This window comes from Bombus pyrosoma, linkage group LG6 (assembly GCF_014825855.1).
Source record: "Bombus pyrosoma isolate SC7728 linkage group LG6, ASM1482585v1, whole genome shotgun sequence".
NCBI lineage: Eukaryota > Metazoa > Arthropoda > Insecta > Hymenoptera > Apidae > Bombus > Bombus pyrosoma.
Window position 1 is genome coordinate 11321934 of NC_057775.1, and position 26355 is coordinate 11348288.

Genomic DNA, 26355 nt, shown 5'->3' on the forward strand with positions numbered 1-26355 from the left:
ACAATTAGAGCACTTCGACGGCTTCTTATCATGGCAACGTAAAACGATACATCTACGATACACAAACTTTTTTATATATACATGTCCCGGCAACGGTAGTACAATCGGCAGCAGAGTGAAAATGTAAGTCGAAAATATAAAATAAAAATTTTCCACGCGACACTTCGTTTCTGGGAAAATCGAGTTTGAAAATTTGCAAAGTAATTACAAACAAGATTTAAGTAAACAATCAGCAGGAGGCTATTATACACGCGAAGGTAAGTAAAAAACGTAAGATAATATTTTCCGCTTCAAGCTTTGTTTTCAAGAAAATTGTGCTTGAACGTTGTTAGTTAAGAACTGTCGTAGTACACGCGCGGAATAAAATTTTAAATTTACTTTCTCGAAAACAAAGCAGCTTTTGAACAAATTGTATTCTATATTTTCACATGTAGAATCAGCCCTCGTCGATTATTTATTCTTCTTCAATTCGTATTTGGTCGATTTCAAGTATACTTGACAAATGTTCAAACTCGATATTCTCAGAAATGAGGCATCACGCGACAAAATTTTGTCCCATATTTTCAAATTTCCTCTTTTACATAGAATCATTCTATTATCGATTGTACCACAGTTACCAGGGCACCCTATATATGTATATTAATCGTCCAATGTCGAAATAGATATATATTTTCGTTCTGGATAATATTTATAGAGCAAAGCACTTTAGCAGAAACATAATAATACATTTAAAAAAGAAGAGAGGAAACGGTGAAACAAAGGGGAATTTAAAAATTCCATTTATCGGTTATCTAAATGCCTTCGTGGATATAATTGAAAGCAAGGCAAGTGCGTCGTGTTAGAAATAAAGAGAAAAAGAGGGGAAAAAGACAAGCGCAACTGTATACGCTGGTCTTGTATCGTATTTCGCCTAGGAAAAAAGTCATATTACGGGAGAAAAGTCTTTTCACTAAAGCATTGAACCTTTTTCGCTACCAATTTTCTCTATCTTCGCTCAGGGGAGGACGATATGAGCTCGTCCTAGTTTCTAGAATTACCGTGTATAAGCCGGTGCTGGTGAAGATGTTTGATCCCCGAAAGTTCATGGAAAAGCGCGGAGAGGAAAAGGAACGGTAGAACAAAAACGAACGAGACGTGTATTTAATGGACTCGTCGGAGAGGTTAGGTAATCCGCGTGGGGACGTTCGGCGTTAGAAAGCCAATCTATTTGAACAAGTCGTTAATTAGCTATAGTATAGATGTGTGCACGTAGAGAAGATGTGATGGAACGCTGCTGTAGGATAGTAAATGGGGGAAACTCAACAACGTGAAATTTTGTTGGAAACCTATCTTTCGACGAGTATACACGTACACTTTTCTTCGGCGAAGGTTATTTTACATTGGGCGTGTACTCTTTCTATGACTCTTTCGCGAAGAAACTTCTTCGAAATGTACGCATACGTCCTTTCCAAATAGGCAATAACACTCTTTGGATATGTGCACTCTATACCTCGTAAGTAGAGATCACTTTTACAGATTATACGCGGTTCCTTTGCGAATAAATGTTTCGTTATCGCTTCATCCTACATAAATATGACTTTTTGGGCCTGGCATCCTTCGTTCGTATAAGTTATTATTTATACCATCTCTCTTTTGGTGAAACATAAAATGCAGTAGTACAATATCGGTGCGCGCACGTGGATTTTCATTGTCAGATCTCGTCGTCATTTGTTTCATCCCACCGCGCTTGTTTCGTCATATTCGCGAATATACGCGTGTTCACGGCTCGTGAATATTCGAAAACGCGCGGACGTCCACGTCCCAGCGAAATCCACCCTAAAACAGCGAATTTCAATAAAACGACAGTTGCCTCGTTTTTCGCCGTTGCCTTTCCCCTTTTCTCGAAGCAGTTGGAACGCGCCAGCGAACTTCTCTACCTTTTCACCGAAGAATTCGATCTAACTCGAAGTCTCGGGCAACCGTGGTAACTTGCGAGAACGTCAGAATTGAAACGAAAATTTCGAATTCCCCAGATATTTCCGAGTACGCAGCGGCAGGCTTGCAAACTGTCGCGATGAAAGATTCCCACCACTTTCACGTTACCTATTCGTTGCTTGGAAATTTCGATCGCGGCGAACGCTTGGCGATTTTTATGCAGAACCCGAGCATCGGTAGGGAAAAACTGGATCGCATGCAAAATTGACCATTCGCGCGCGGTCAAGAGAGTTTGCGACGCTTCACCGAAACTCGACGAAGGCCAACGGGTCAACGTCGGCTTCGTTTGCGCTTCCTTGTCCGTCGGCGTCGACTCACTTTTCGCTCCGTCGTCGTCGCCTGCGTCTCTGTTTTCTATTCCGGGGCCGATATTGATCCGACCGCGACGACGTGACGCTGCCGCCCAGTCATTACTTTGTGTACCGTTTTCCTGCACGTGGCAGACGAAATATTATGCGCTCCTTGTTTCTATACGTCACACGACGTGAGATCCGCGCTCGAAAAACCACGCGTCCAGACTTCGAAACGCGAGAGCGCGCCCCACACGTGACTGCAACACGGACCGCGAGTGGATCAAACTCGGTCACTGGACGAACTTTTTGGGCAGTGCACTGGGGCGAGTAGCATTGTTATCGCCAGATGAAATGAAACGTGAGTTCGATATCGATTTGTCAAAGTTTCGCACCGTCGAGTTATACATTTTTAAGGTGTCTCTAACTTAAATAAAAATGTTCTGTTGCCCATAAGCAAAGAACTATATCATCCTGTTGGAAATTCCAAGCGTGTCTTTTATTTAATAACTCTTTATATATCGATACTAATAATTCATTAGAAATTTCGTACAGTCATCGCAGAAATCAATGACGCGGGCCAACCGTATTTCCTATATGCGTTCCTGAATCCATTCCCAGGCGAACATCCCTAATTCTAGCGGGAAGCATCGTTAAGTTCGTGCCCAGGCAGTCGTCCTTAATTTTGTCCCTAGCGAACGCCACTAATTTTCCCCTAGCGGCGAGCACGGTAATCTTGCATAAGAATTACATACGAAATATGTCGCGGTGGCTCGCACGAAAACGAGAAAGAGTACGTGCGTTACGTGCATGCAACGGAATACTTTATTCGCTTACTTAATGCGCCACGTATTTGCAACTCACGCTGCTTAATATGTCCGCGCTACGGATGAAGAGGGAGGGGTGGGGGAGGAGTACTGGCTGCATAAGTGCACGTCGGCAATCGTGTTTTCAGAAGCGGATAGAAAGAAGACGTCGGTGTATGCGGAAATTCCAGAAATGTAGCTGGTCGAGGTTTAATTCCAGAAATTCTTCTCTATTAATAACGTTGCATTTTCTCATTCTCATGTTTATTTTTATGTCTCGTGTATAACGTTAAAAGAAAGGTCATTTATTTTAAGTTCAAGAATTACGAAATCCATCTATTTAAAACAAGGTCTGTTCCAAGGACCATGAATTCTATTCGGAAGCAAATGCGGTTTCTATCGTTGGCTAAAATAAAATTCCTCCCAATTAAATATTCAAAGAATGGTACTCTTCCGAGTGGAATGGTACGATAACCGTTCCGAACGATCGGGTTGTTGTTTCCAGCCGCGATCGATCAAAAAAGCCGAAGAACGAGGGAGCGACAGAAAGAAAAAATAACAGCTATCCTTATTAATATTCTGCGTTTCGTAACTTCCGTATTTCCATAATCAATTAATTTGCGTCAATTTCACAATTCCCGATACCATTCGCTCCAATCGATCCCTATACCTTCAACCACATAAATACACGTACACACGTATCTTCCTAAAATGCACAATTTCTACGTTATATATTGTCTTGGTAGTGTCTGGTCGAAAATATCAATGGTTCCCGGCGAATCAAGGAGACTGCCTGACCGACAGATACCTTTAACCCCATCCCTTCATCCGTCGCTCGTTTAAAGCCGAACAGAAACGATACTTGGATGCCGTCTTCCCGTTCGAGGGACACGGGACGTAGAGCGTCGATTCAATTTCACCGTTCCAGACTATGGGCAGGGAGAGAGGAGGTCAGGAAAAAAAAGAGACGGTGACAGAGCGACAGGAGATCGGACGGGGAGGCAGCGCCACGGGACGCAACGGTAGAAGAGGGATTTAGTGGAAGGGAACGAAATGTAAGAGGTTAATTGGAACAGATAACTACGTCTGCGTGTGTCGATGTGCTCTCATCACCCTTCCTGGCGAATCCACTACCTTCACTACTTTCTAGCCTACCTTTTTCTTATTCCGCGTTTCTCTATGTCTCTGTTTCGTACGTTAAGCACCGCGCACACACACGCGATGAGACTTGCATCGCTAGTCTCGTGTGAGATGGTCTCAGGTATAATGTTGTTTATTCATCGTTAACGCTACATACATAATTTTTGATATTCTATTGTGGAAGTATTTACCAAAAATTTCAGACTTTCCAGAATTTTCAGTTGCGACGCGGCATGTAAATATAACAGAGAGACTTGTCTCGACATAATTTCTCACTGCGACTATCTCAACGATGCATCATGCAACTTGATACATCCTTACATACGATCTATTTGATCCTTACAATCTTCATTCGACTCCGTGAGCCGATCTTTACGATCTGCTTTTATGGAGGGAGTTGGTGCTGCTCGTTACATACGTGCCACCCAAAACCAACCGCGTAAATTTTGTAGGTTTGAGGTTATGTGCTTGCTTCCTTTTCGCCAGGCGCGGAGCGGCGTAAGCATTTTCCCTGCTCGTTGCCACACGAAGTCTCGTCATTAACGGTTAACGGCCGTCGACTCGACTGGCGCACGTTTATTTACATTGGGACACGGAATATGTCGAGATGCAGCACTCTGACTGAGAGAGCAGAGAGATGCATAAAGGGATGTGTTAAAAGTTAAAACGATGTAGGAAGGAAATAGGAGTGCAAGTAGACGGAGGGTGTGAGTAGAATAGGAAAAGGGGTGAGGAATATTTTGTGTTTGAAGTAAATTGGGATTCGTATTCAGTCAAAATGGGCAATTCTCTGCTATAGTCAGAAAAATACATAAATATTTAGGTTATGTTTATGGGGAAAAGAATTCTGAGTTGCTAGGTAGCAATAATATTTTTTTGTTTCTACTGTGACTATAAAAAGTATTAAAAATCAAATTGTATCAATAAGAAATTTCTACATTTTACCCTTTTATATCCTTTGAAATTCAACGTGAAATATTCTATGCCAAAATCACCAAGAGGTTTATGCATTTGAAATTCACCTAACTTAAATACATTAACATAATGACTATTATTTACTGAAACCCGATCATTTATGAAAATCACAACCTATTTCTCAAAATATATAAACATACTCTATTCAGTACGCACGAAACACAATTTGAACCACAAATAACTCTTACCAAGTAAACGGGAATATTAACAAAAATTCGCGCTCCGTATAGCGGTAAGCGTATTAACTTTCACTAACATAAGTAAACTAGAAAAGGAGAGAGAGGAGGGAGGGCAGTATGGTGTTCACAGAGACATACCGAATCAACGACGGATCTCAATGTTTCGTTGCAGCTACCAGGCGATGAATTACTTATAACCTCCTGAATTCCTCTCCCACAGCTATCCAACCTAGGATCGCGTTTCGGTGTATCCCGTACCACTGCTGGCATCGAGCTGTTTCCTTTTGCCACCGTCTGTTTTTTTGTTTTTTTACGCATAGTTACACGTAACCGTTTCATCGTCTTCAAGTATTTATAAACTCGCTGATACGCGTGCGTTATTCCCGCGCGGAGTCAATTGCGTTTATTTATTCAGCCGGTTGCACTTGACGGCAACGCAAGAGCAAGCAAATCATGCACGAATCGTAGGTATATTAATGGCGCTGCAAGTTTCACGATCACGTGACGTGAACGCCGCCATCTTGATCGATATACACTTCGTGTATTTTCGATAACACTTTTGTAATTGATTATACATCTTTTTTTATTATTATCATAAATTTTGTTTTGAATTGATTTTAAAATAGAAGTAAAATTGGCGGTATTGCCACATTTCGCCTTTAAAACATACACGCGGATAGAAACAGAAATATGCAAATGTGACTGGATTACTGGTAATTAATATCAAGTATACAGTACTGATAGTTCCGCAAGTGGTCCAAGTTCCAAGACCATCAATTTACGGTCCATCACAAACAGAGGTGTTAGCAACACAATTTGCATTTCTGTTTAGATTCAATTTACGTTACTAGAACTACAACTTACAGGTACCTTAACTTGGATAATTCGTCCCGTATATCCAACCGCGTTACTATTTCGTTACAAAAAACGATTCGAATTGTAATTGCAACCTTCGGGAAAGATTAATCTCTGATATTTGCGTCAACGAACAGTATATTATTTTCTATCATCAACAGTTCCCTCTGCCCGACTATATCAATCTCCCGGAGTCTTTCATTCCACTAGACAACAGGCAAAACTCGCTCATAAATCCCCAAACGAGACTGCTTCCTTTCACTGCATTGTAAGAAGAACAAATCTTCGTAAAAAGAGACCAATCCACCCGTACTTCACCGAATATCTATACGATACTCATCTGGCTACGAAATCGCGTTCGAAAGGAGCAGTCCAGATGGCGCCAGTAGTCATAAAAAAAACTGCCGGTAATCAGAGATCAGATGTGGAATCGCTAGTTCATCAAACGGTCGCAGTGTTCTTACCGATTATCGAGATGCAATTTCACGACGGCAGAATCCAAGTAGCCGGAAAAACGAGAAAGAACAAAGGGACAGGCTGAAAATAGGAGGAAGGAAGACAAGCTAACGCCCAAAGAACTCGATCTGCGAAAGAAAGTGCAACTCGAAAGAGGGAAACGGAGGACGATGGGTTTGATCAGTACAGAGAAGTGCCGCGGCCAGTTTCACGGAGACGAGCTACGAGGTATTAAGTAACTCGAAGCTTCGTGTCTCTTATCGAACGGAACTGAAGCGGAGACTTGTCCCGAAGACCGAAGAAGCGTAACGCGAAAGCCAGAGCCTACCTCCTCTTCGCTGTTTCCCCCTATTTCCCTTTCCATCCCGTTGTTTCAGTATCCACAGGCCTCGTTCGTAGAATACTGTGGCGCTCGCGAGCGTCAAGCTCGGGCGAGATAGATTTTACGCAGGAATCTCGGGGACGGAGCAGCGCATTACGGATAATAAAGGAGATTGACTCTAAATTACAAAGTCCGTTGCAGACGGCCGCGTTGAATACCTCTCAGGCACAGAAGCGTCGCCAAATCGGTTTTACGGTCGGCAGGTGGTCCAACTGCTCTTCTGCACTTACGACTCGCCCGCTTGTCTCATTCGCCCCACTTCTCGCGAAAGCTCCAGCTAACAGAGCTAGCTCGCCCGTTTCACCTACCCGGTCACTCTAGTTTCTTTGTATTAATCGTTACCGTTTCAGTGGCATCGCGTCTGTTCACATTGGCGACACTGGTGCCGCCAAGTCTTCTTCCCTCGCGCTCTAATTACGCGATTAAAAGAAAGTTAATCCACAGACGACACGCGGACGCGTAAACAAACGACGAGAGAGACAATCATCGACATAGGAAGAACAATGGCGACGACGAGTAATTTAACGCTCGACGAGATTTATTAAAATCTTCTTCGTTTTTTCTTTTTTTGGGCAGGGGGGATATAGAGTACGGAGTAGGGAGAACGGTATGCGGGCTCTCCGTGATATAAACGGTTTTTTGTAGCGAGCACGTCAGCGGAGCGCTTCTTTGTAGTAACGGCCACGAATTTCCCCTCCGGTGCTGCCACTAATTTTCGGAGTTATACTCTTTTGTGCGCACGTAATTATAAACACGTCCGCTCGCTCCGCGCAAGTTTTCTCCCTGATGGAAGGTCCTCTGACGACAATCCCCGAATGCTTTGCTCGGTGAAACGATGAAAAGGGAATTAGAGACAGATTCCGTCGATGATACGATTTAGTATTTTAATCAAAGAATCGTAATCAATTATTTACACGTAAGCAAATAGACAAGTTTTATTACAGAGAGTTACGTAAAACGATCCTAAAATTTGATGTAAGCAAGAAGAGTTGCGAAGAAGGTACAGAATACAATCGTGCTCTTTCACGAGCTTTGCAAGCTTCCAAGCGATGGTACCCGTAATTTAACCTGTCAGTCCGCTGGCTTATAAGAGAACTGTGAAGAACAGCACGGCACTTACCCCAGAATTTCAAACACGAATGCATACCTAATCGATTTGTTCAATACCTACCATAAATTTTACACTTTCCAATGTATTCCTGCGAACAACTAAACCAATAGAGATTTACAAATATCTTTATTAAGAGAAGCATGACAAAAATTCACATGAAATAGGTAGTCAAAAAATGAAATAGAAAATCAAATTGTTCGAAAAGGTAATTTTAAAATTCCACCGTCTTCGCCGATGGCACGATCAAGAATTCAACGTTTTGGATGGTTTAGTTTTCCTTAAATTAATACTTGCCCACCGAAGCGGACCGAAAAATTTCATCCCCGTGAACCTCTGGCGGACTCGAAGGTTAAATCGAAAACGGCTCAAGGATCCGTTTACGTCGGCCGCACACAGGCGCTTCTAATGAAATAAATTTCATTCCTTGTGCCCCGAAACTGGGCCACCAGCAGCTCTCGCCTTCCAATCTTCCGTCTAGACGCTCGTACTTTGGCTACGTGCTGATCGGACTACCAGCCCTTCCAATGCTGCTACCTAAGTTATCTTACAAATTATGAGGATTACCGCGACCACCCACCAAGATGACTCACAATCGAAAAGAATTCTAAAAAATCATTCTTTTATTATCAATTCTACGGGCGTAGTATGGTTATTTTCATAATTCGATAATCTTTTCTCTGTTCTTTTTTGGCAAAGTAAAATTCTTATTAGCTTTAAGTAAAAGTGGACTCCACCAAAAGTGAGAATGCCAATGTTCTTCAGAAAACCATGATTAACACATTATACCATAACCTCAAATGCTCAAATGCACAACGACAACGGCTTACAAAACCCGTACACACCATAGCATCTAATGCAAAAAATCGTTCTTACCAAATGGTTCGCGTGAAAAAATAAAATCAAAAGACACCTAACCTTGTACTCGCGCAGATATTACCGCCAGGCTCCTCTGCTAGTCGTCGTAAAATGCAGGAGCGTCGTGCCCACTAGAAATTCTGCTGGAATAGAATCGTCAGACAGAACCGGAGAAGGAGAAAAAGTGAAAGAAAAGGCGAGCAAGATGTAAAATCTAAAATGCGTGGAAACGAGGTGGAAAGGTAGGCAAAACGCGGCATCGTGCTTGGTCCTGATAAAGGTAGGATACGTAGAGGTTTAACCGCGATGGTGAAAGTGCAGCGAGATATCCGCTCGGCGGAGCTTCGACGCGTCGAGATGCTGCAAGGAGGCCGAGCTTACACAAAGGATAAAGGCTGGTAGTTGAAGGTGATGAGGCAGAAAAGGGGTGTCTGGATGGCGCATAAGACGAAAACGCGAAGACAACGAAAAACCGGAGTTAGGTATTATCTCGATAAATATTATTTGAATAAAATATTCGAAAATAGCTTATCTAAGTTAGTAAGAAATATTTAAGTTATTAGGTGGTTGAGGTAATGCCGAAAGAATGAATGAATTGAACTCAACTGACTTAAATAAGGAAATGGTTTTCTTCCGAATGATTTTGACATTTGGTTGTTAAATGAAATAATTTTTTATATGTGTTTCTCCATTTTATGTGTGCGTGACTCATTACGTCAAATTGTTATGTTTTATTTCTATTTCGTAGAACATTTTCTCGGATCTGACAAATTTGCGAGAAAAGCGTGGGAAACGAAAGAGACGCGAGATCGTCACTGGGGAGGGCTGGCGACGGTGGCGCCCTCTGGAGAGGAACTAGTCCAAGTGAAGGAAGCAGGAGGGAAGAGAAAATGGGAAAGAGAGGTTAGAGGCGAAAGATACGAGGCAGAAGCTACGAGAAGGCTCGGCTTGGGAGTAGATTTTACGAAGGTGGATAGGTTCGAAGGGTTGAGAGGGGAGACCAGCATGCTATACGAACTGATGTCCCTTGAGGTCAGCCTAGCGTGACTACCTATCAATTGCCGAGACTGCGTCTAGTCCGCCTAAGTGACGCGATGCTGGATATACCCACTTGGATATTCTACAGACACTCCTCAACGTCGATTTTCCGTAAATACGCCGAGATAGCGTCATCCCATGTGTACGTGGATTCTTCGTGTTCCAGTAATGGGACTTACCGACTTTTTACCTCGTCGTTCCGAACCGTGACTCGCGCGTTACTTGTTTCTCAACTGTCATCGTAAAACTTGGAATAGTTAAAGGCAAGATAGCGCCAGTTACTGTAGGAAAAGTGGGAATAGTTGGAAGCAAGGAGACGGAATGTAAATGTTAGGTTATGTTTCATTCGATCGGTTCGAAAATTGTCTGATCTTTTCTTTATTTGGGGTTTTAGAATTCGAATTGTAGGTTCTAGATTTACTAAGTAGATTCTGGAAATACATAATAATTGTATCATTCACACTGCAAATTTTCTGCAATCCTGACTTAGTAGCTGATGTCTGTTTAGTAAACACTTCGAATATACCTGGAATACTTGGAACAATTTAATATTTGAAAATTTGACCGAGGAAACTGTACTGTTTGAAACATTGCTTGTGCTGCTTAAAGGTTCTTTTATAGAGGAGATTTTCTGGTCGAACTCTCGTCCCCTTTAATTGCTCCAACCGCTTTCCTCACATTCCCTGCGAAGTTTACCATAGCGCAACTGTAACACTATTAGTTGTACTTCCCGACAGTTCGAGCCTTGTTCAACCACTTCAATAGCGTCTAAAGTTGTTACAACACCGATACTTCTTTATTTCGTTACGACGGACCGGCATTATCGACAGTTTATCGTCTCAATTTACTCATGGAACCCTATTGTTGCATACCATTTAGATTAACGAGTTATAAATTTGTCCGATATTGTAGCATGCAGATAAGGCGTCTTCTATTACACAGGGGTGGGGGTAGAGGCGAAGCGGTAATCGCAGTACAAACAGGCAAGGATGATGGAATTTGAAGGTTAGGATACGCTTCTGTAGTTGGTTATAGATTATGTCTACTTCACTGTTAGTGAACAACTGACATCCAGTGAAAAGCAACGTAGACTCGAGAAATTGGAGAGTAATATATTAGCTCTCTCTCATCTCGGCTGTCATACGGTTGAAGAGAATTTTATTAGCGATGAGTATGTAACGCGTATGTATTACAAACTTCTCCCTGATATTAGCGTGAGACGATGAGTTAATCCGTTATTGGAAAATACTTTGATAGATGTTAGAGTAAATTATTGGAAAACACTTCTGTGCTGCGTAGAATGTGTTAATTCGTCTTGAATATTTGACACAGTACTGACACAATAAGATGATGCAGTTGAAACCGACGACGAGAGAAAGAAAATGCGAATACTCGAAAGATTCGTGAATTACAATTAATGAAAATTTTTATTCAAATTCGTAGTCGAGTACACTTCGTAATATTTAAGAAATGTCCATCGTAGTCAGCTCGTTTTTAGTTAACGCGGTTTCTAGTAACCGAATATAGGCCAAAATTTAAAACAGATATGCTATCCGCTGACTAATTTCAAAGTTTGGCAAATTGACATTTCATATGCAGCAACCTAATGCGTACAGGTCCGCAAATTGATCATTAGGTCGCAACATGAACGTAAAAGCATTAAAACGGAAATGTAAATGAATGCAAATAAACGTAAAGGAACATATAAATGGTTAAAACAGATGTTCAAATTGCATTCCACTTTCAGCAACACATCGAGTTTCTGCTCTCTTTAATAAATCAATTATTTTATGTCACCGGCAACCAACTGTAACTTCCAAAAAGATATAATGTTACATCAGTGGCTACGAACGTGTTAATATACTTTTGCAGATTGATATTTTTCAGTTTAAATTTTGCACGCATGGGAAAGTATTTCATAATGGAACACATACCGTGCTAATTTATTTAAATCTTCATTATTTATTTTCCAGCAAATAGCTACGAACATTCGCAAATTTAAATATGTAGAATGTCACGAATCTCCGTATAAATGTTATTTGTTGCCACTAGCGTGTACATATTCGACATGTCAATGGCGCCATCGTTGACCTGCGGCGTTAGAATTAATCAAATTATAATTGCCTGCATCTATATATTTTCGCCTGTTCCCATAAATGTCTAAAAATCAGCAGCTTAATTGTTACATTCCACGTACTGCTGATTTGATAGGTTGATAATATATAAACGGATATTACCAGATGATAGTATCAAAACAAAAATGACAGGATGAAGATTCACCAATAAGTGTCAGCCATTAAGTGTCAACTTGAACCTAACCCTATCCCTTTCCATCTTCAACCAAAACCAGTTTATCCTTCAATTAAACATTTCCTGATCATCTTCGACCCTCCTTATCGCGTTCACACCCTATCAGTTTATTCTTTTCCTTCCAACGATTCCACGTCTCACGAAGCTAAGAGCTTGTCGTTTTACGGTGGGTTGGCCGCGTGTAAACAAAGCGTCGAGCGGAAGTAAAACGGCTGGCGTTGTTTACACACTTCCGCCAGTCCAAAACATTCGCAAGCTGGCTGACGTTTCCTTTCCAGTTTCTCTCGCGATAACCTATCTGAAACTTTATTTTTGGCCACCGTTTCGTTCCCATGCCGCCTGGCAGCACCGTCGCTCGCTGACAATGCGATTTCGTCGTAAAATCACGTTGATTAATCGTGATACCGCGAGCTAAAATTTAAACATGCCTTCTGAACGATTTTTAATGGAAACGGGAGTTGCAGCATAGAAAAGTATCGCGCATACTTTCTCGCGTTTTATGCTTCGATATTGATGGAGGTTAGGAAGGAACGCGATAGTATTGGTTAACGCTACCTATGCATTCGTTGCACACCAAGAACAAAATCACCCGAAAATATCGTACACTTTCCAGCGATGTAGAAGGACAAAGAACGATTCCAACCGCGATTTGTCGAAATATATGTACGTTTCAAGCGTGATCGTCCCCATCTAGCGGAAAAATACCGCTGGTGTACCGATATTCCATTGCAAGTGGAATATTCCTGGCGGAAAGAAAAGTCGTACCATCGTTCATCCGCGCTGTCACGTAGAGCGGCAAGCTCTTATTCTACAGGCATTTCTCTTCCTCTTTCTCTATACGCGTATGTCCTCTAACTCCTTCCATCCTCCATAAGGAATACATTCTCTGCCGCCATGAAACGCCAACAAGCCACGTGAAGAACAAAGAGAAACGGTGTACAAACCATGGTGGTCGCGTTAGTATCGAACGACAAGGATATTCTCGCTCGAAATCACTGGGAGGACCGGCAACACTTCCGCTTGGGTTGCAACGATGCAAACAATCCTTGGACGAGGATATACCTTGGGGGAGCAGATCTTACCGGTAATCTCAACGCGGAGAAGAATGTTTGGGACGAAAGACGTTATGGAATAGCAGTTGATCGAATAGTATTACTATATTTAGTATGGTTTACTGACACCCAATGGGGTGGCTGCTGGATGAAGTTTTTGTTATACAGAATGATAGAAGCTGTAAGTTCCATAAGGTTCAATTCCAGGGTATTTGACGATTTTTAAATAAAATATAAACGAAGTTTGTTTTCGCAATTCGCAGAATAATTTATTAAATTATATCAACTATAAGATCATTGTGCAATTTGAATGTCGTTGAGCTATTTTTCTCCCAAAATTTCTCTCTAAACCTGATCGTGCGCCAAAGTCAGTGACTGACTCAACCACTTTTCCAGCCCCCATAACCACCCAGATCGGTAAATAAACGATCGGCAAATACACGAAAACCGTATCTGTCCAGCTTTCCCGAACCGGAAACGTCTCCGCGCGTCGACGGAAGCGACACCGAGAAACCCCGGAACGATTCGGATCTCGTTCCATCCCGGAGAAGAGTACAGTTGGTGCAAGGAATATAGCAGAATAAAGAAGAAAGAGATACGATATAATATAATATAATATAATAAATTAAAGCTTCGAGTACCTACACCTACTGATATGTCCAGATGGCGAAGTCACTTTGAAAATTGCATCAACGAAAGATAGTCTTCTATATTATGAACCAAGCAAGCCTGCACTTCTTTTGCTGATCCATTATCTAAGCAGAAACAGTATCGTTAAAATACAGGACTGATTTTAACATCGAGATACTGGTATTTTCTTTTAGATTTCCTTCAAAAGAACGGTGAAATATAAGCACGAGTCGGTTCATAACTTATTCGAACACTAAAATCATGGAAGTGATAATAATATCGGTTTCACCAACTACGCTCACGCCACGCATCCCTATGAATTCACATGGGAGGATCAAACACGTGAACGGCAGGATACAAACGAGGAGATACAGAGAAGCAGGCCGGGGTCTCGTTTGGGGGACCTGCTGACAAACGTGCAAATTGCTCGAAGAAACACACCGGTCTCTTTATGACGGGGCATTGTGTAAAAGCGCGGGAAAAAACCATGTAGAACAGACTGCAGTAGGAAACGTGGATGACCGGTGGTGCGTGTTCACGGCGGGTAGGAAAGACCCACGGAAAAAGAGGAGGGTGATGGGTAGACAGCACGGAAGGTAGAAAACACGTCGGTAGGGAAAAGGTGAAAGGGAAAAAAAAGGGGAGGAAAAAGAGAAAGAAGACTATGGTGGCGCAATGGAACGAGTTGGAGAACGAAATGAATGGAGGGAGAAGAGAAGATAGAGGTGGCCGGAAACGGCGGAACGCAACGTGGTAAAGGAGAAGGGGTTGGAGGAAGAGGATGAAGGAGAAAAAGGGTGGATAGAGGTTCGGACAAAGTTGGAGAGATAGATCTCGCGTGGCAAAGGTACAGTGCTTCGTAAAAGTATTTGTACACTTATCGCACAACACCTGATGTACGTTTTACATTACAAATTTTGAAGTTTTATTAGCACCATGATGATCAAATTTGTAACCAATCTTGTAATTTCCAGACATTGCACATATTTATTGTGCGCATACGTTCGACAAAAATTTAGCACACAACAGGAATGTCTTACGTATCTAATAAGCGAAATATCAGACTTGCTCTCAATGTTACCAATACGACTATGATCGTCGTGTCTCGTTCCAATGCTAATAAAATTTCAAAATATTTTGTGCAACACATAATAATAATAATAATAATAAGATATCCATATACGATTTAGATAAATGTTGAAATACTTTCGTGAACCACTGTATACTAGTATGGATATAGTATGGATATAGTAGGTAGTCGTCGGTGGGACAGAGTGATGCATGGCTATGGGGTCGGTCGCTTCACCGCGAAATGTCGGCGCCGAGCAGCCGCCTCGCGTTGCTTGCTTGCCTTTTACATACTCCACGCGGCTCCTCTTGGCCTTCCTGCAACCCTACCACCTATACTCTATTTCCTACTCCTTCCCGTTGCTTTCCTCTCGTGTCTCTCCTCTTGCACGCAGTTCTCCTATCACTTTGTTTGCCTTTCGTACGCCGCGTTACCTTTCAGTTCCAACCATCCCCGCGCAAGTGTATATCGATCGGACGCGGAAACGACGGATGCAACGGTACCCTGTTCTCTCTTTGCTTTCGTTCGGGGAACCAGTCCTTTCAGCATGATTTTACGTCCAGCGGGAATTTTCGAATTAAGCGAAGATCGATAGCGACGATTTTGTGGAAGATTAGCTACCGCGCAATTTCTGTTATCCGTACGTGGTTTACTTTCACAAATTCGCTCGCTGTAATCAGAAGTTTTACAGTGTATTGGGTTGACAACTAAATGATTGCGGATTTTGTCATTGGGTGGTATCGTTGCTTAGTTGCCAACCCAATAGAATTTAATTTTTGAAAATCGCATAAATACGCGCTACTTTAAATATAAGAAAATATATCGATTCTTTGGTGAATGCGTGAAGAATTGAAGTTTGACGAATAAGTTATAATTGTATTAGAGTTTGCTATTTTATCAGATGGACTAGTTGATGGCGAAAGGGAAAAAGAAGACGAGTAATTTATTTGGAGAAGAAGTGGCTGAACGACACGGTTCGTGCGTCTTCAACCTTTCCTACCTTTCGTAAAGTCGTTAGATCGTGTGTACCATGCGAGTCAACCTCCCAAGATTTTTCTTCGTTACGTCAGCGACTGACCCTCCGCGCGAAATTGAGTTTCCTCGGGGCGCACGGCAGCCGGATGGGAGTGTCCCTCTCAATTGCTTCTCCACGGGAAGTTTTCGAACAATTTGGTTGCACAAAGAATAGGGAATGCTTTGAACCTTGCTCGAATTTAAGGCTTTCCTTCGCCCAAACGATTTAATCGAAAAGAACACCGACTACTTGTGACATACAAAAGTTAAATGTCCAGGAAAAACCTAAGTGATCGTAAATTAAAAACAAAAAAGAGAAAAGTATTTACAAGTACTTTAAATAGGTGGGTCGATAGCAATTTGCATGGATATCGCGTAAGCTAAAGTATCGATGTATTTACCAATTGCTAAAGCTTCGTTAGATATATCGATAGCATACATTATAATCATTAATATCGTTAAAGTCGATATAGAGTTTGAAACAAGAAGAATAAATTGAAAAAAAAAAACGCGTAATAAAACACTTCGTATTATATAAAATAGGAAGAATTTTGGAAATTAATCTGGCAATAAATTGCAGAGCAACACCCGTGAAAACTTACGAAGCAAAACTCGCGACAACTTTCAAAGCGGCGCGCTATACTTGTTTTAACTAAAGCGAAACGATATCGTACGATAACCAGAAACGCATTCGCGACAAGGACCGACGTGAAACGAGAACGAGACAGCGTTTAACGGAGAGACTTCCATTACGTTCGGCGAACTTGCACTCGGGGCAAACAGGTTGCACTGGGATTTCCGTGTTTGCGTCGATGCAAATGCCCCAACCTCTCTCTTCCTTTCGTACTTCGAAACAACCTTCGAGGGTTGCCGTCGCCGTATCACTTTGTTTGTCTTAGCTCGAAGCTTTGATACACTCACCGGTAGGTGAACCTGTGACCGCGCATGCGCACGCGTCGTTGCATCCACAGCTTCTTATCTTGAACGGTGCGGATAAGCGTCTTATTGTTCTCGCTAGAGCTTCATAGTTTTGAACGTGCGATAAAAAGACACGTATGTACAGAGGCAGCGTGTAACTTGTATTACAAATAGAAAGCAAATTTCACGTTCTTAATTACGTAAAAGGAACGGTAGGAATTTTACGGACGAAATTAAATATATCTATGAATCAGTCGTTATCTTTTTGACGAAAATAATATGCTACGTGGCGATTCAAAATACATGGTCGTACGACTACGGTCGAGGCGAGAAGATTACGGAGAGGAATCTTTTATCTTGAAATATTTCTGGAAAATATTATTAATAACGTAAGTGGGTTAGCAAATATACGTGAAACGGAGATTTCTATTTGCGAAACGCTATCAGATACGATTAAGTTGGCAGATTGTAGTTGGCGCTGTATTGGGGGAAGAAAGCGGCAGATTTAAATTCTACGGCGCGGCAAACTTGAAAGTCGAAACTCTTTCCACGCCTTCGTCGATACCGAACTCGCCAACTTGGCGTAAGTTTAGCTGGAATTTTTTCTCCTCGGTAGTTTCACTTTATAGTTGCTTTTTTCACGAACGTCTCTTTGCTTTTTACGTCGAGATAGTAACTCGTGAAAATTAAACGACGTGTTTTTAAGATATTCGATTAAATAGTTCCAATTCTTAGTTCGACTTGCTTGAAGTTTCCTTTTTTATCTTTTTTTTTTCTTTTTTGCGAATTCTTAGAAATTTTACGTGAAAGCTTCCACGTACGCTTTCTTGGGATTTGTTTAGAATTGTATCGACTGTACGCGGACAAACCTATACTGCTGTAGTTTTCGTTATTTTCTGTCATGCAATTCACACAGCAACAATTTGCTTGAACGTAACGCGTATGCGAGTAATTAGCAGTAACGATGATTCCAATGGGACTTAGAAGCAACGGTACATTAGCAACTAGTCACGGCACGTTAAACCTTATGGAAATGGTTCTGGGCGGCTTCCAAAAACTACATCCACGCTTTTGCCAAAAAAGGAATAAGAACTTTTGGGAGCAAACTCGATCCAGAATAGACAGCTTTGTGTGTCTCCGCAGAGACATCATTCTACTCTATAGAATAGTAAATTATCGAAGGATGATTGAGCGTCACTTTATAAACACTGAATCAATTTTTACCGCTACCATGGTATAAAAGAAGAAAAGATACGAAACTAAGAATAAAAAAGTACAGCATGCGATTAAAAAATATATTGTTACTAATACGTTACAGCTTTCTCTCTTAGTGTCGTATTATCTTTCGGGGATAAGCCTCTGATCCTGTTTCAAGATAACGGTGAAATTTATGTATCTAAAGAAGAGAGGCCATAAAGAATAATTAGGAAAAGACGGAAAACTGATGTGCGTAATGCGGCAATTCAATTAATATAATTGGCCATTTCGATTACGATCGATACAGCTAATGGCCGTGGGTGCTGCCCCTAATTAATATTCGCTTTTAATTACGTCCACGTTTCTGAAACGACCACTCACGCGTCGCCGAATACTTCCGGTATCCGTTGCGCGTTTTCCGAGATGCATCCGCCGCTCGAGAGCTGCGATCGTCAGGAGATTCGACAACGAACGGTCCATCGTGTGTTAACTTAACGCCGAATATCCCATGAGCAAATTATTTATCTATAAAATCATAGCACCCGTCTTTCCACTAAATTTCTCAATTTTACAAACACTTTGACAAACACAATGCCTCGATTTTCTCTTTTAGCATATCCAAATGGAACGAAGAAAACGAACGGAAAATGAAGAGAAGGAGGATCCAAGTAGCCGCTAATCGAACGATAACACTAAATCGAGCGAATATTGCACAGGTATCGATGACCTTTTCCGTCGTTTCGGGTGGAAAAGGTATCGCGCAATAACGCCGCCTCCGAGCCCCCGTTCAAAGGGGCCATATATCCCTTTCAACCGTCAAACCCTCGCAAACCTCTGTGCAGACCGTTAGTTGCAAGTTTTCCGTTTCGAATCAGCGCATTCTCATCGAACACGAATCGATTTCGAAACGCTCTCGAGTGCCGGCTTGTCATTAACCCCGTTCTTCGGGCGTGAACCTCCGAAACGAGCCACAATTCCATCGTGTGAGCACCTACTATATTGGCCCGCAAGCAGACTCGCGAAGCCATCCCCCATTCCCCGTTTAACCCTCGCCTCGTATACCTACCAACCCCCTTTTTCAACCCTTTTCCACCCTTCTTCCATATATCGCGTCCTTCCACTTTCTCCCTGTTGCTACAAGCTCAGATATGTGGCCGCAGAATTTTTGGGATTTCCTCGATAACGGAATAACTAACGACGCATGAAAGATAGGTTTCACGAGAACTTTTAATACGAAATTCGTATCTTATTTCTTATTTTTTTCTTTATCCTACAGAGAATGATCGACTACGTGTTCTTATTAAAAGAGGTTCGATCTCTTTAATATCGAGCATCAAAAGCCAGAGTATCAAGCACGAGATACAACGGACGATTCAATTTCACGGCGAAAAATCGCAACGGTTTATTATCGAGACTGAACCCAGTTGGAAACGATAAAAGTCGCCGGAGAAATCAACTTTCCAATAAATAGAGAATTCACTCGTAACTGGTGTGGGTCACCTGGGTTTTCGTTTGCACTTGCTCCACGACCACGGTCATCGACTCCAAGAAACGACCGACTATTCGACACAATTATATTTATTGCCAAGCACGAGTCATTGAATTTCAACTATCCGTCATTCCAACAAAATTACTTCTCATCAACTTTGGATGCTCTTCGAAACGAATATATAGAATATTGTTGTTAAGATTACTAGCTTAAACGCGCAGTAAAAATACTTGTATGCGAGTATCAGTGTATGGGAGTATGTGTGTGCGCGGCGTCTCGAAAACAGACGAATGTAAACAGTTCAGTCGTTGGAAGCATCTGGAAGGACAGTCGGTTAATAGTCGGGTATAGAAGAAAGTGCTGAGACGCGTGCAGATATGTATCGATAAATATAACAGAGATCGTCCATTAAATAAATGTGTAACTATTTAAACATTAATTAAAAGTGTAAATTTTGTGTTCCCATGACATTATTTCGGCTTCAAAGATCCAAAATTCTCAACAATTGTAATTCAGAGTAAATTCGTGTAATATTGGAAGCACTCAAAAATAAAAAATAAAACATATCTACATTTAGTGGGATTTGAAGAAGCTCAAAACGAAAGATCACATGGGTAAATTAAAATTACGGTTGGCAATAATATCAGTATAGTATTAGTAACGCTATTGATGGTTACGATAAGCAAATCAAAATGTAAATGAAATTCTTTCTCTGTGTATCCATAATGGAAGCTTAGGAGCGTGGAAAGTTAAATTTCTGCAAGTAAGAGATTTTTATTTTGAATTTAATAAAGAAGCGAGAAAACACGAAAGCAATATCTGAAATTCTGTAAGTAGTAGATGTCAGTGAATAATACATCGCGTACTTGCGAGGAAACGTTCGCCTATACACAAAAGCTTATTCTCCGATAAAATATCTAATACTTTAAGAATTTCAATATTCTCTACACTTTAAGCGTTTTGGTAAAAATATTTCCCGCTCATCCTCGCGGTATTCGAATCATCTGCTTGAATATTTCAGATATCTGAACCCGGTAACCGGATCGCGTGACACAATATCGAACTTGAATTTGCGCGCGGTATCATTATACGCGCGGCTCCACGTACTCACTTTCGTTTTTATCAAATAAACTCGCACGTGTATTACCAAAATCTCTTTCGACGTGCATACATTTTAAGCCTGTTTTTAATCCTCAAATAAACTACGTGTACCTCGAATAAACCATTCGAATATTTGTCAACCAGTTGACGTAACCGCGGGATTAAAAATTAATAAAGTCGTATCAACTTTGATTCTTCCCCCTTCTCGCGATTTTTGCAGATAATTTAAGATATATTTGGTTGGCAACTAAGCGATTGCGGATTTTGTCATTGGGTGGCATTGGCAAAATCCGCAAAACCCACTAGACATTTAGATTTAATAAGACACGCGGTGCAATTTTATAAAATCAGTTGTAAAATAAAAAAAGGAAGAAAAATAGCACAGGCAGACATCCAAAAATCTACTAAACGTACGATCCTAAATTAAATTCTTGGTCTCTGTATTCATAATTTTATTGTATAACTCGTGGCGTTCGTCACCGCCGAATCTCGATAACCGCAACAATAATAGCACGCACATTATCGTCGATCGGTCGTGGCATTTTCGCGCTATAATTGCACCATCCCGAGCAACTGAGAACGCGTAAATACACCGGCAAGCGTAAATGAAGCTCTCCGGATCGGTACGATTGTTCCCCCGTCGTAAATCGAAAACGGTGATTAAACTCGATATTTGTCGACACGCGATTCGCGCACCGACAACAGTCGGTTAAAAGCCTGCCTTTTATTCGACTTTGCCAACGATCAACCTACGTACTTTGTAGAGACTACAGCGACGTTAGAAATCTTCAAACCGATAGTTTCCTTTCGTTCACTTTCAAACGTATGCTTGCTGGTACGTGTATCGCCAGGAGAACGTAAACGACGGTATTCGAGACTATAATGGCCAGTTATATTCCGATAGAATAGATACAACGTTTTTTAAAACGACAGAAGCAACTTTCATTGGACTCGAACCACGAAGAACATTTGGACCAATTTGTTCCGATGAGCTACGGTATAGCGAATTATTGCGAGAACAGCGTATTTGTTATTATCAGCATAGCCGGAAAATTTAATCTTTATTTCGTTCGATACACGTTCCACCGGTTTGTTGCTATGAGACTTACCGTGTAATAATCGCTGCGATACATATTGCGCATCGATAGTATCGGAATTTGATCTGCAAGTGGCTGTAACTTTATCCGGTATAAATATCGTGTATATAGCTGCGAATTTCTATGTGTTTCGAAACGTAATCTCTTTGCGAAAACATTCCAAAATACCAAAGGAATTAGAGGGCAAATATAGCCGATAACCTTCGTTCAAATCAACTTAACAGGAGAATAATCTTATCGGTCATGAAATTCTAATTCTACTCAACAGGTAAGCAAAGCTATAGATAAACCGAAGAAATTATTTCGATAACCGACGCGTGAATTATTCGTTGATTCTTTGGGGAAATTTGTATTTTTAAGAATTATTCGAACACGGTCGAGTTATGTCACTTTATCCTGCTGTTTTATCGCGTGCTCTGTTGTTTGCCAAGCATAGGGAACGTGTATAGCGTTTCACGTTTCGTTAACCCGTACATATTTCGTTATTTTCACGAGAGGTTACTGAATGTGATCACGGCATATTTTTATTTCATTTTCCCAATTTTTATTCGCTTAGGTACGTTGAAAATGTCGCTCGATTCCAATACCGTAAACGCGTACTGCCCGTTCCATGCTATTTGCAAACGATCGAATGAAATTAGTTACACTGATTTCATCGGAATCGTTGCGGTGGAAAACTGGCTGTAACTCGGTAACGACGATATACAACTTGGTAACACATATCTTACATTCCTCGCGATTGTCAACCGACGAATTCCTCCATTAGATTTTTACATTTTTCTCCTAAAATATCAGCGATATCCCATTTGCGATATTTTACGGAAGGAGTCACACGTATGGATCTACCAGTTTAACCGAATCCTACGTTCACACACGAAAGCTCAGAGAATTCTTCCTGGGGCACAAACTTTGCTAGATTACATACCGAACGATTCTGAGGTAAGCAGAAAACAGGACAAGGAACGAAATGAAATGAAAGAAAATAAACGAAAACCTGGAAAGAGCTGTATCTCCGTAGAATCGTACGCAATTGTCCTATCTCAGAAAATCATCCTACAGCGCCCAAATATTTCCTCATGCGTGAAATATATCGAAGTCTCCCGCTAACCAACCACCGACGAGGAAATAAAACAAAACAAAGAAAGAACAAAAAAGAAGAAAATGAAAGTCACTGAGTAACATTTCCTATCGAACGAAATTGTTATCCACCTGTAACGAAAATTCCCACCAAACAAGCACCGAAAACTTCATCGAATCGTCCCGTCGCACGTGCACGTACATGTTATATTGCAGCACGGTAAAATGATAATGACTCTTACCGGACGTGGCGTCGCGGCAGCGGCGGCGGCACGGGGCTGTGAAAGTTCTCCATCATCGAGTAAGAGTCGCGCTCGGCCGCGGACTTATGCTCGAGCGCCTCCAGATGGTCGAGTCGCAGCAGCTCCGGCTCGCGAGGCGAGTGCAGCTCACAATGGGCGACGTGAAGCAACGGCCTCAGCGACGAACCGCCTTCGCATCGTTGCTGCCGCGAAGGCGGCCTCGCCACCTGTCTGTCTACACCATCCGACGCGTGTTGCTCGTCACCCCAGACCTCGAACTCCCCCGCCGCGGAGTAATCGCCGAATCCACCGTTACCCTTCACCGTTGCACCCTTTTTCGAACGATCGTCGACGAGTACGGGCCACGGGGAGCCCCGTTGCTCCTCCTTGCCCTCGGCTACTCGTCTATCCTCCTGTTTCCTCTTGTATTTCACCAGGTACTGTCGTTTCCGGTTCGAGAGCGACAACGACAGGCTGCCTCGGCGACCGGAGCAACGACGGCCCGTCAGATTTCCGGCGGACGCGCCGCGGTCCGCATACAGGTCCTTCCACGAGCGGGTCAGCGTATCTTTTTCACCTTCTGGACTTCAGCATGTCACGTTTCTAAAGCCACGATCCAGCGGTAGCTTGGTTCGGTGATGATCGGCGGAGGCTGTTGCTTCGCGGGTCGTTCCGTTAAGACAGACACATTCTATGGTTGTGGTCTCGTTTTCGTGACTGGCCGCCGGCTACAGACCGGGTTAACGTGTACGCAAACTTTCTTATCGATCTGTCAACGCCAACGACAAAGTTGAACTCCCGCGTGAGGTTAGATGAGAGAGAGAAAGGGACTAACTGGGTGATGCCGATCCCTGGCCCACCGTCGATCGTTGCTTCGTCGCAGATTGTATTTGTTCGATGTAAGGAGCGATACGTCGAACGGGGGACAAGATGGACGAGGATATCGTTAGATGATCTTTGGTGAATGGTTAAAGTTTCTTGACGTGGGTTGGTCACTTTTGGGAAGAACGATTGATAGATGCTTGCAAGGGTCGATGACTCGACGTGTATTCCTTTCACTGCACTCCGCGAGCGAAACACTTGACGAGCTCGATGCTCTAACACTGGACACTTTTTCTTCACCAATTCCAAGATCGTAAACAGTGTCGTATTATGTTTTCTTCGAGCGAGAAGTATAGCCAGCGGGGTACCCTCAGCGGCACATCACTAGACGAACGATCCCGATGACAGAAGCAGTTCCCTTCCAACGACGAGCAGCGAACGTACGTGACGGATACTCTCGTCACGGAAGAACTAATTGGGTCAGGGGGGTTGAGAACTGCACGCAAATCCGTACCGGTGGAGCGTGAGCAGCGTGCCCCGAAGGTCCCAGGGGTGCGAGCGAAGAGACCGTGTCGTTGTGGACCAAATACTCGAGACGATTCCTCCGAACCAGTTCGGCAGCTCAACTTTCCGACCTGGCACGATTATTCCGGTTCGTTCGCGAGACCAAACTCGTAGTTGGAGAAACAAGTGGGGAAAAAAGTTGCAGGCACTTCGCGGAGAACGAAGCTTCGATAACGAATCTAGTTGAAGCGTGTTTGAACACGTCGCGGGATATGTATTCCGATCGCGTGTGATCCAGTCGTCTAAACGGTCTAAGGGATGATGCTCGTGTCACCGTTCAGCGTGTTCCCGTAGCGTAGATACGACGGAGAGAGTGTACAGCGAGAAGTTACTGCACCACCGATCTACCGTGGTCGCCGACTCCCCTCTTGATCGCGTACCGTCAGTGAAAAACGATCTCGTCGTTCGAGAAAGAGAGATCGCTCGAGGGTAACGTACACACTCGCGTCAGCTGCGGATCAAAGACTGAAGGGCCACGGCGCCGCAACGCCCGGCACCGAGTGACACTGAGTGTCCCCACCACGCTGCCGATGACGCGCACGCGCGCCACGCGCTCCAGCGAACCCCTCTCCCTCCAGTTCGCGGAGAAATCCCTGGAAGAGAACGCCGCCATGCGGGTGGTGCGCTCACTATTTGTTCTCGTGGTGTCGCGGCCGCCGTATCGCTACGACTGGCCGTGTCTACGCTTGTTTTGCGACGCGGATCCACCGGGGTGTCGATATCCGCGCAACTTCGTCGCTGTTGAAAAGTTTCGAGAGAGATTGCTCGTGGGACGAAGGCTGGAAAGTTCTGGGTTTTCTGTTTTTGTCGGTGGCGGTTGATTGGATATTTTTGATGGAAGGAAGGGGACGAGGGCCGGGGTGATTCGGTGGAATTGAAGAGGTGCGTGGGTAGTTCGGTATGGGATTACGGTGCGGTCGGGTATCAACAAGTTATGTAGAAGCGACGACGTGAAGCGGTCAAACGTGATGACGGTGCGTGTGCTGATTTTTATCGTGAATTGCGACCGTTGTGAAGATTTCGAGAGTTCTCCGATATAAAAAGGTGAAGTGAACCTCGTTTACGTCGAATGAAACAAACTTTGTCGTGCGTACGTACTATCAACGTGGAACTTTCTAGTTAGCGGTAAAATTATTTCCACATAGCGAATTTGGTGAATAAAAATTTGTTACGATTTATTCTATCGTCGTTATATTAGTGGATTGTAAAGGTTGAATAAAACGAGTTGGAAATTATTAAAATCCAAATGTCCTTTCTCCTCTGTGTGTAAAAATATACAGAATGATTCTTTAAACGTTACCAACGCTATGACAAAGATATAGCCACGATTTATTCTATCGTTGTTATTTTAATGGATTATAAAAGTTGAATAAAACGAGTTGGAAATTATTAAAATCCAAACGTCTTTCTTCCCTCTGTGTGTAAAAATGTACAGAATGATTCTTTAAATGTTACCAACGCTACGACGAAGATATAAATAGGAATTTTATCATATTCGAAATTAATAACGCGCGGTGTAACGCGGAAAAGGCTGCTTTCCCCATTGTGAATTTACTTGTTCCTTTGTTCCTTATATACGCGTTGTAGCACTGTAGACAGTTTTTCTTTCTTATTAGCTTCATTTTCAGTGTCGTATAATAGGTTATGTGCAACTTCCTTAGATGTCGCGATCTTTCTTTGATCCTCGCTGGTAAATGAAAGGAATTTTCGTC

The 26355-nt window shown here is 42.5% G+C and overlaps 1 protein-coding gene across 8 annotated transcripts in view; it reads right to left on the reverse strand.

Annotated features, from left to right (window-relative positions):
* The window catches only part of LOC122568532 (teneurin-a), a 699158-nt gene that overhangs the window by 87288 nt on the left and 585515 nt on the right, over positions 1 to 26355 (reverse strand). Inside the window, exon 1 of one of the 8 annotated variants that reach the window (XM_043728384.1) lies at positions 23258 to 25093. The exons of the other annotated variants lie outside the window; for them this stretch is intronic. Coding sequence (XP_043584319.1) covers positions 23258 to 23313 — 56 coding nt within the window. The 5' untranslated portion in view covers positions 23314 to 25093. Of the gene's footprint in view, positions 1 to 23257; positions 25094 to 26355 lie in introns of those variants that run through there. 8 annotated transcript variants of the gene reach the window in all.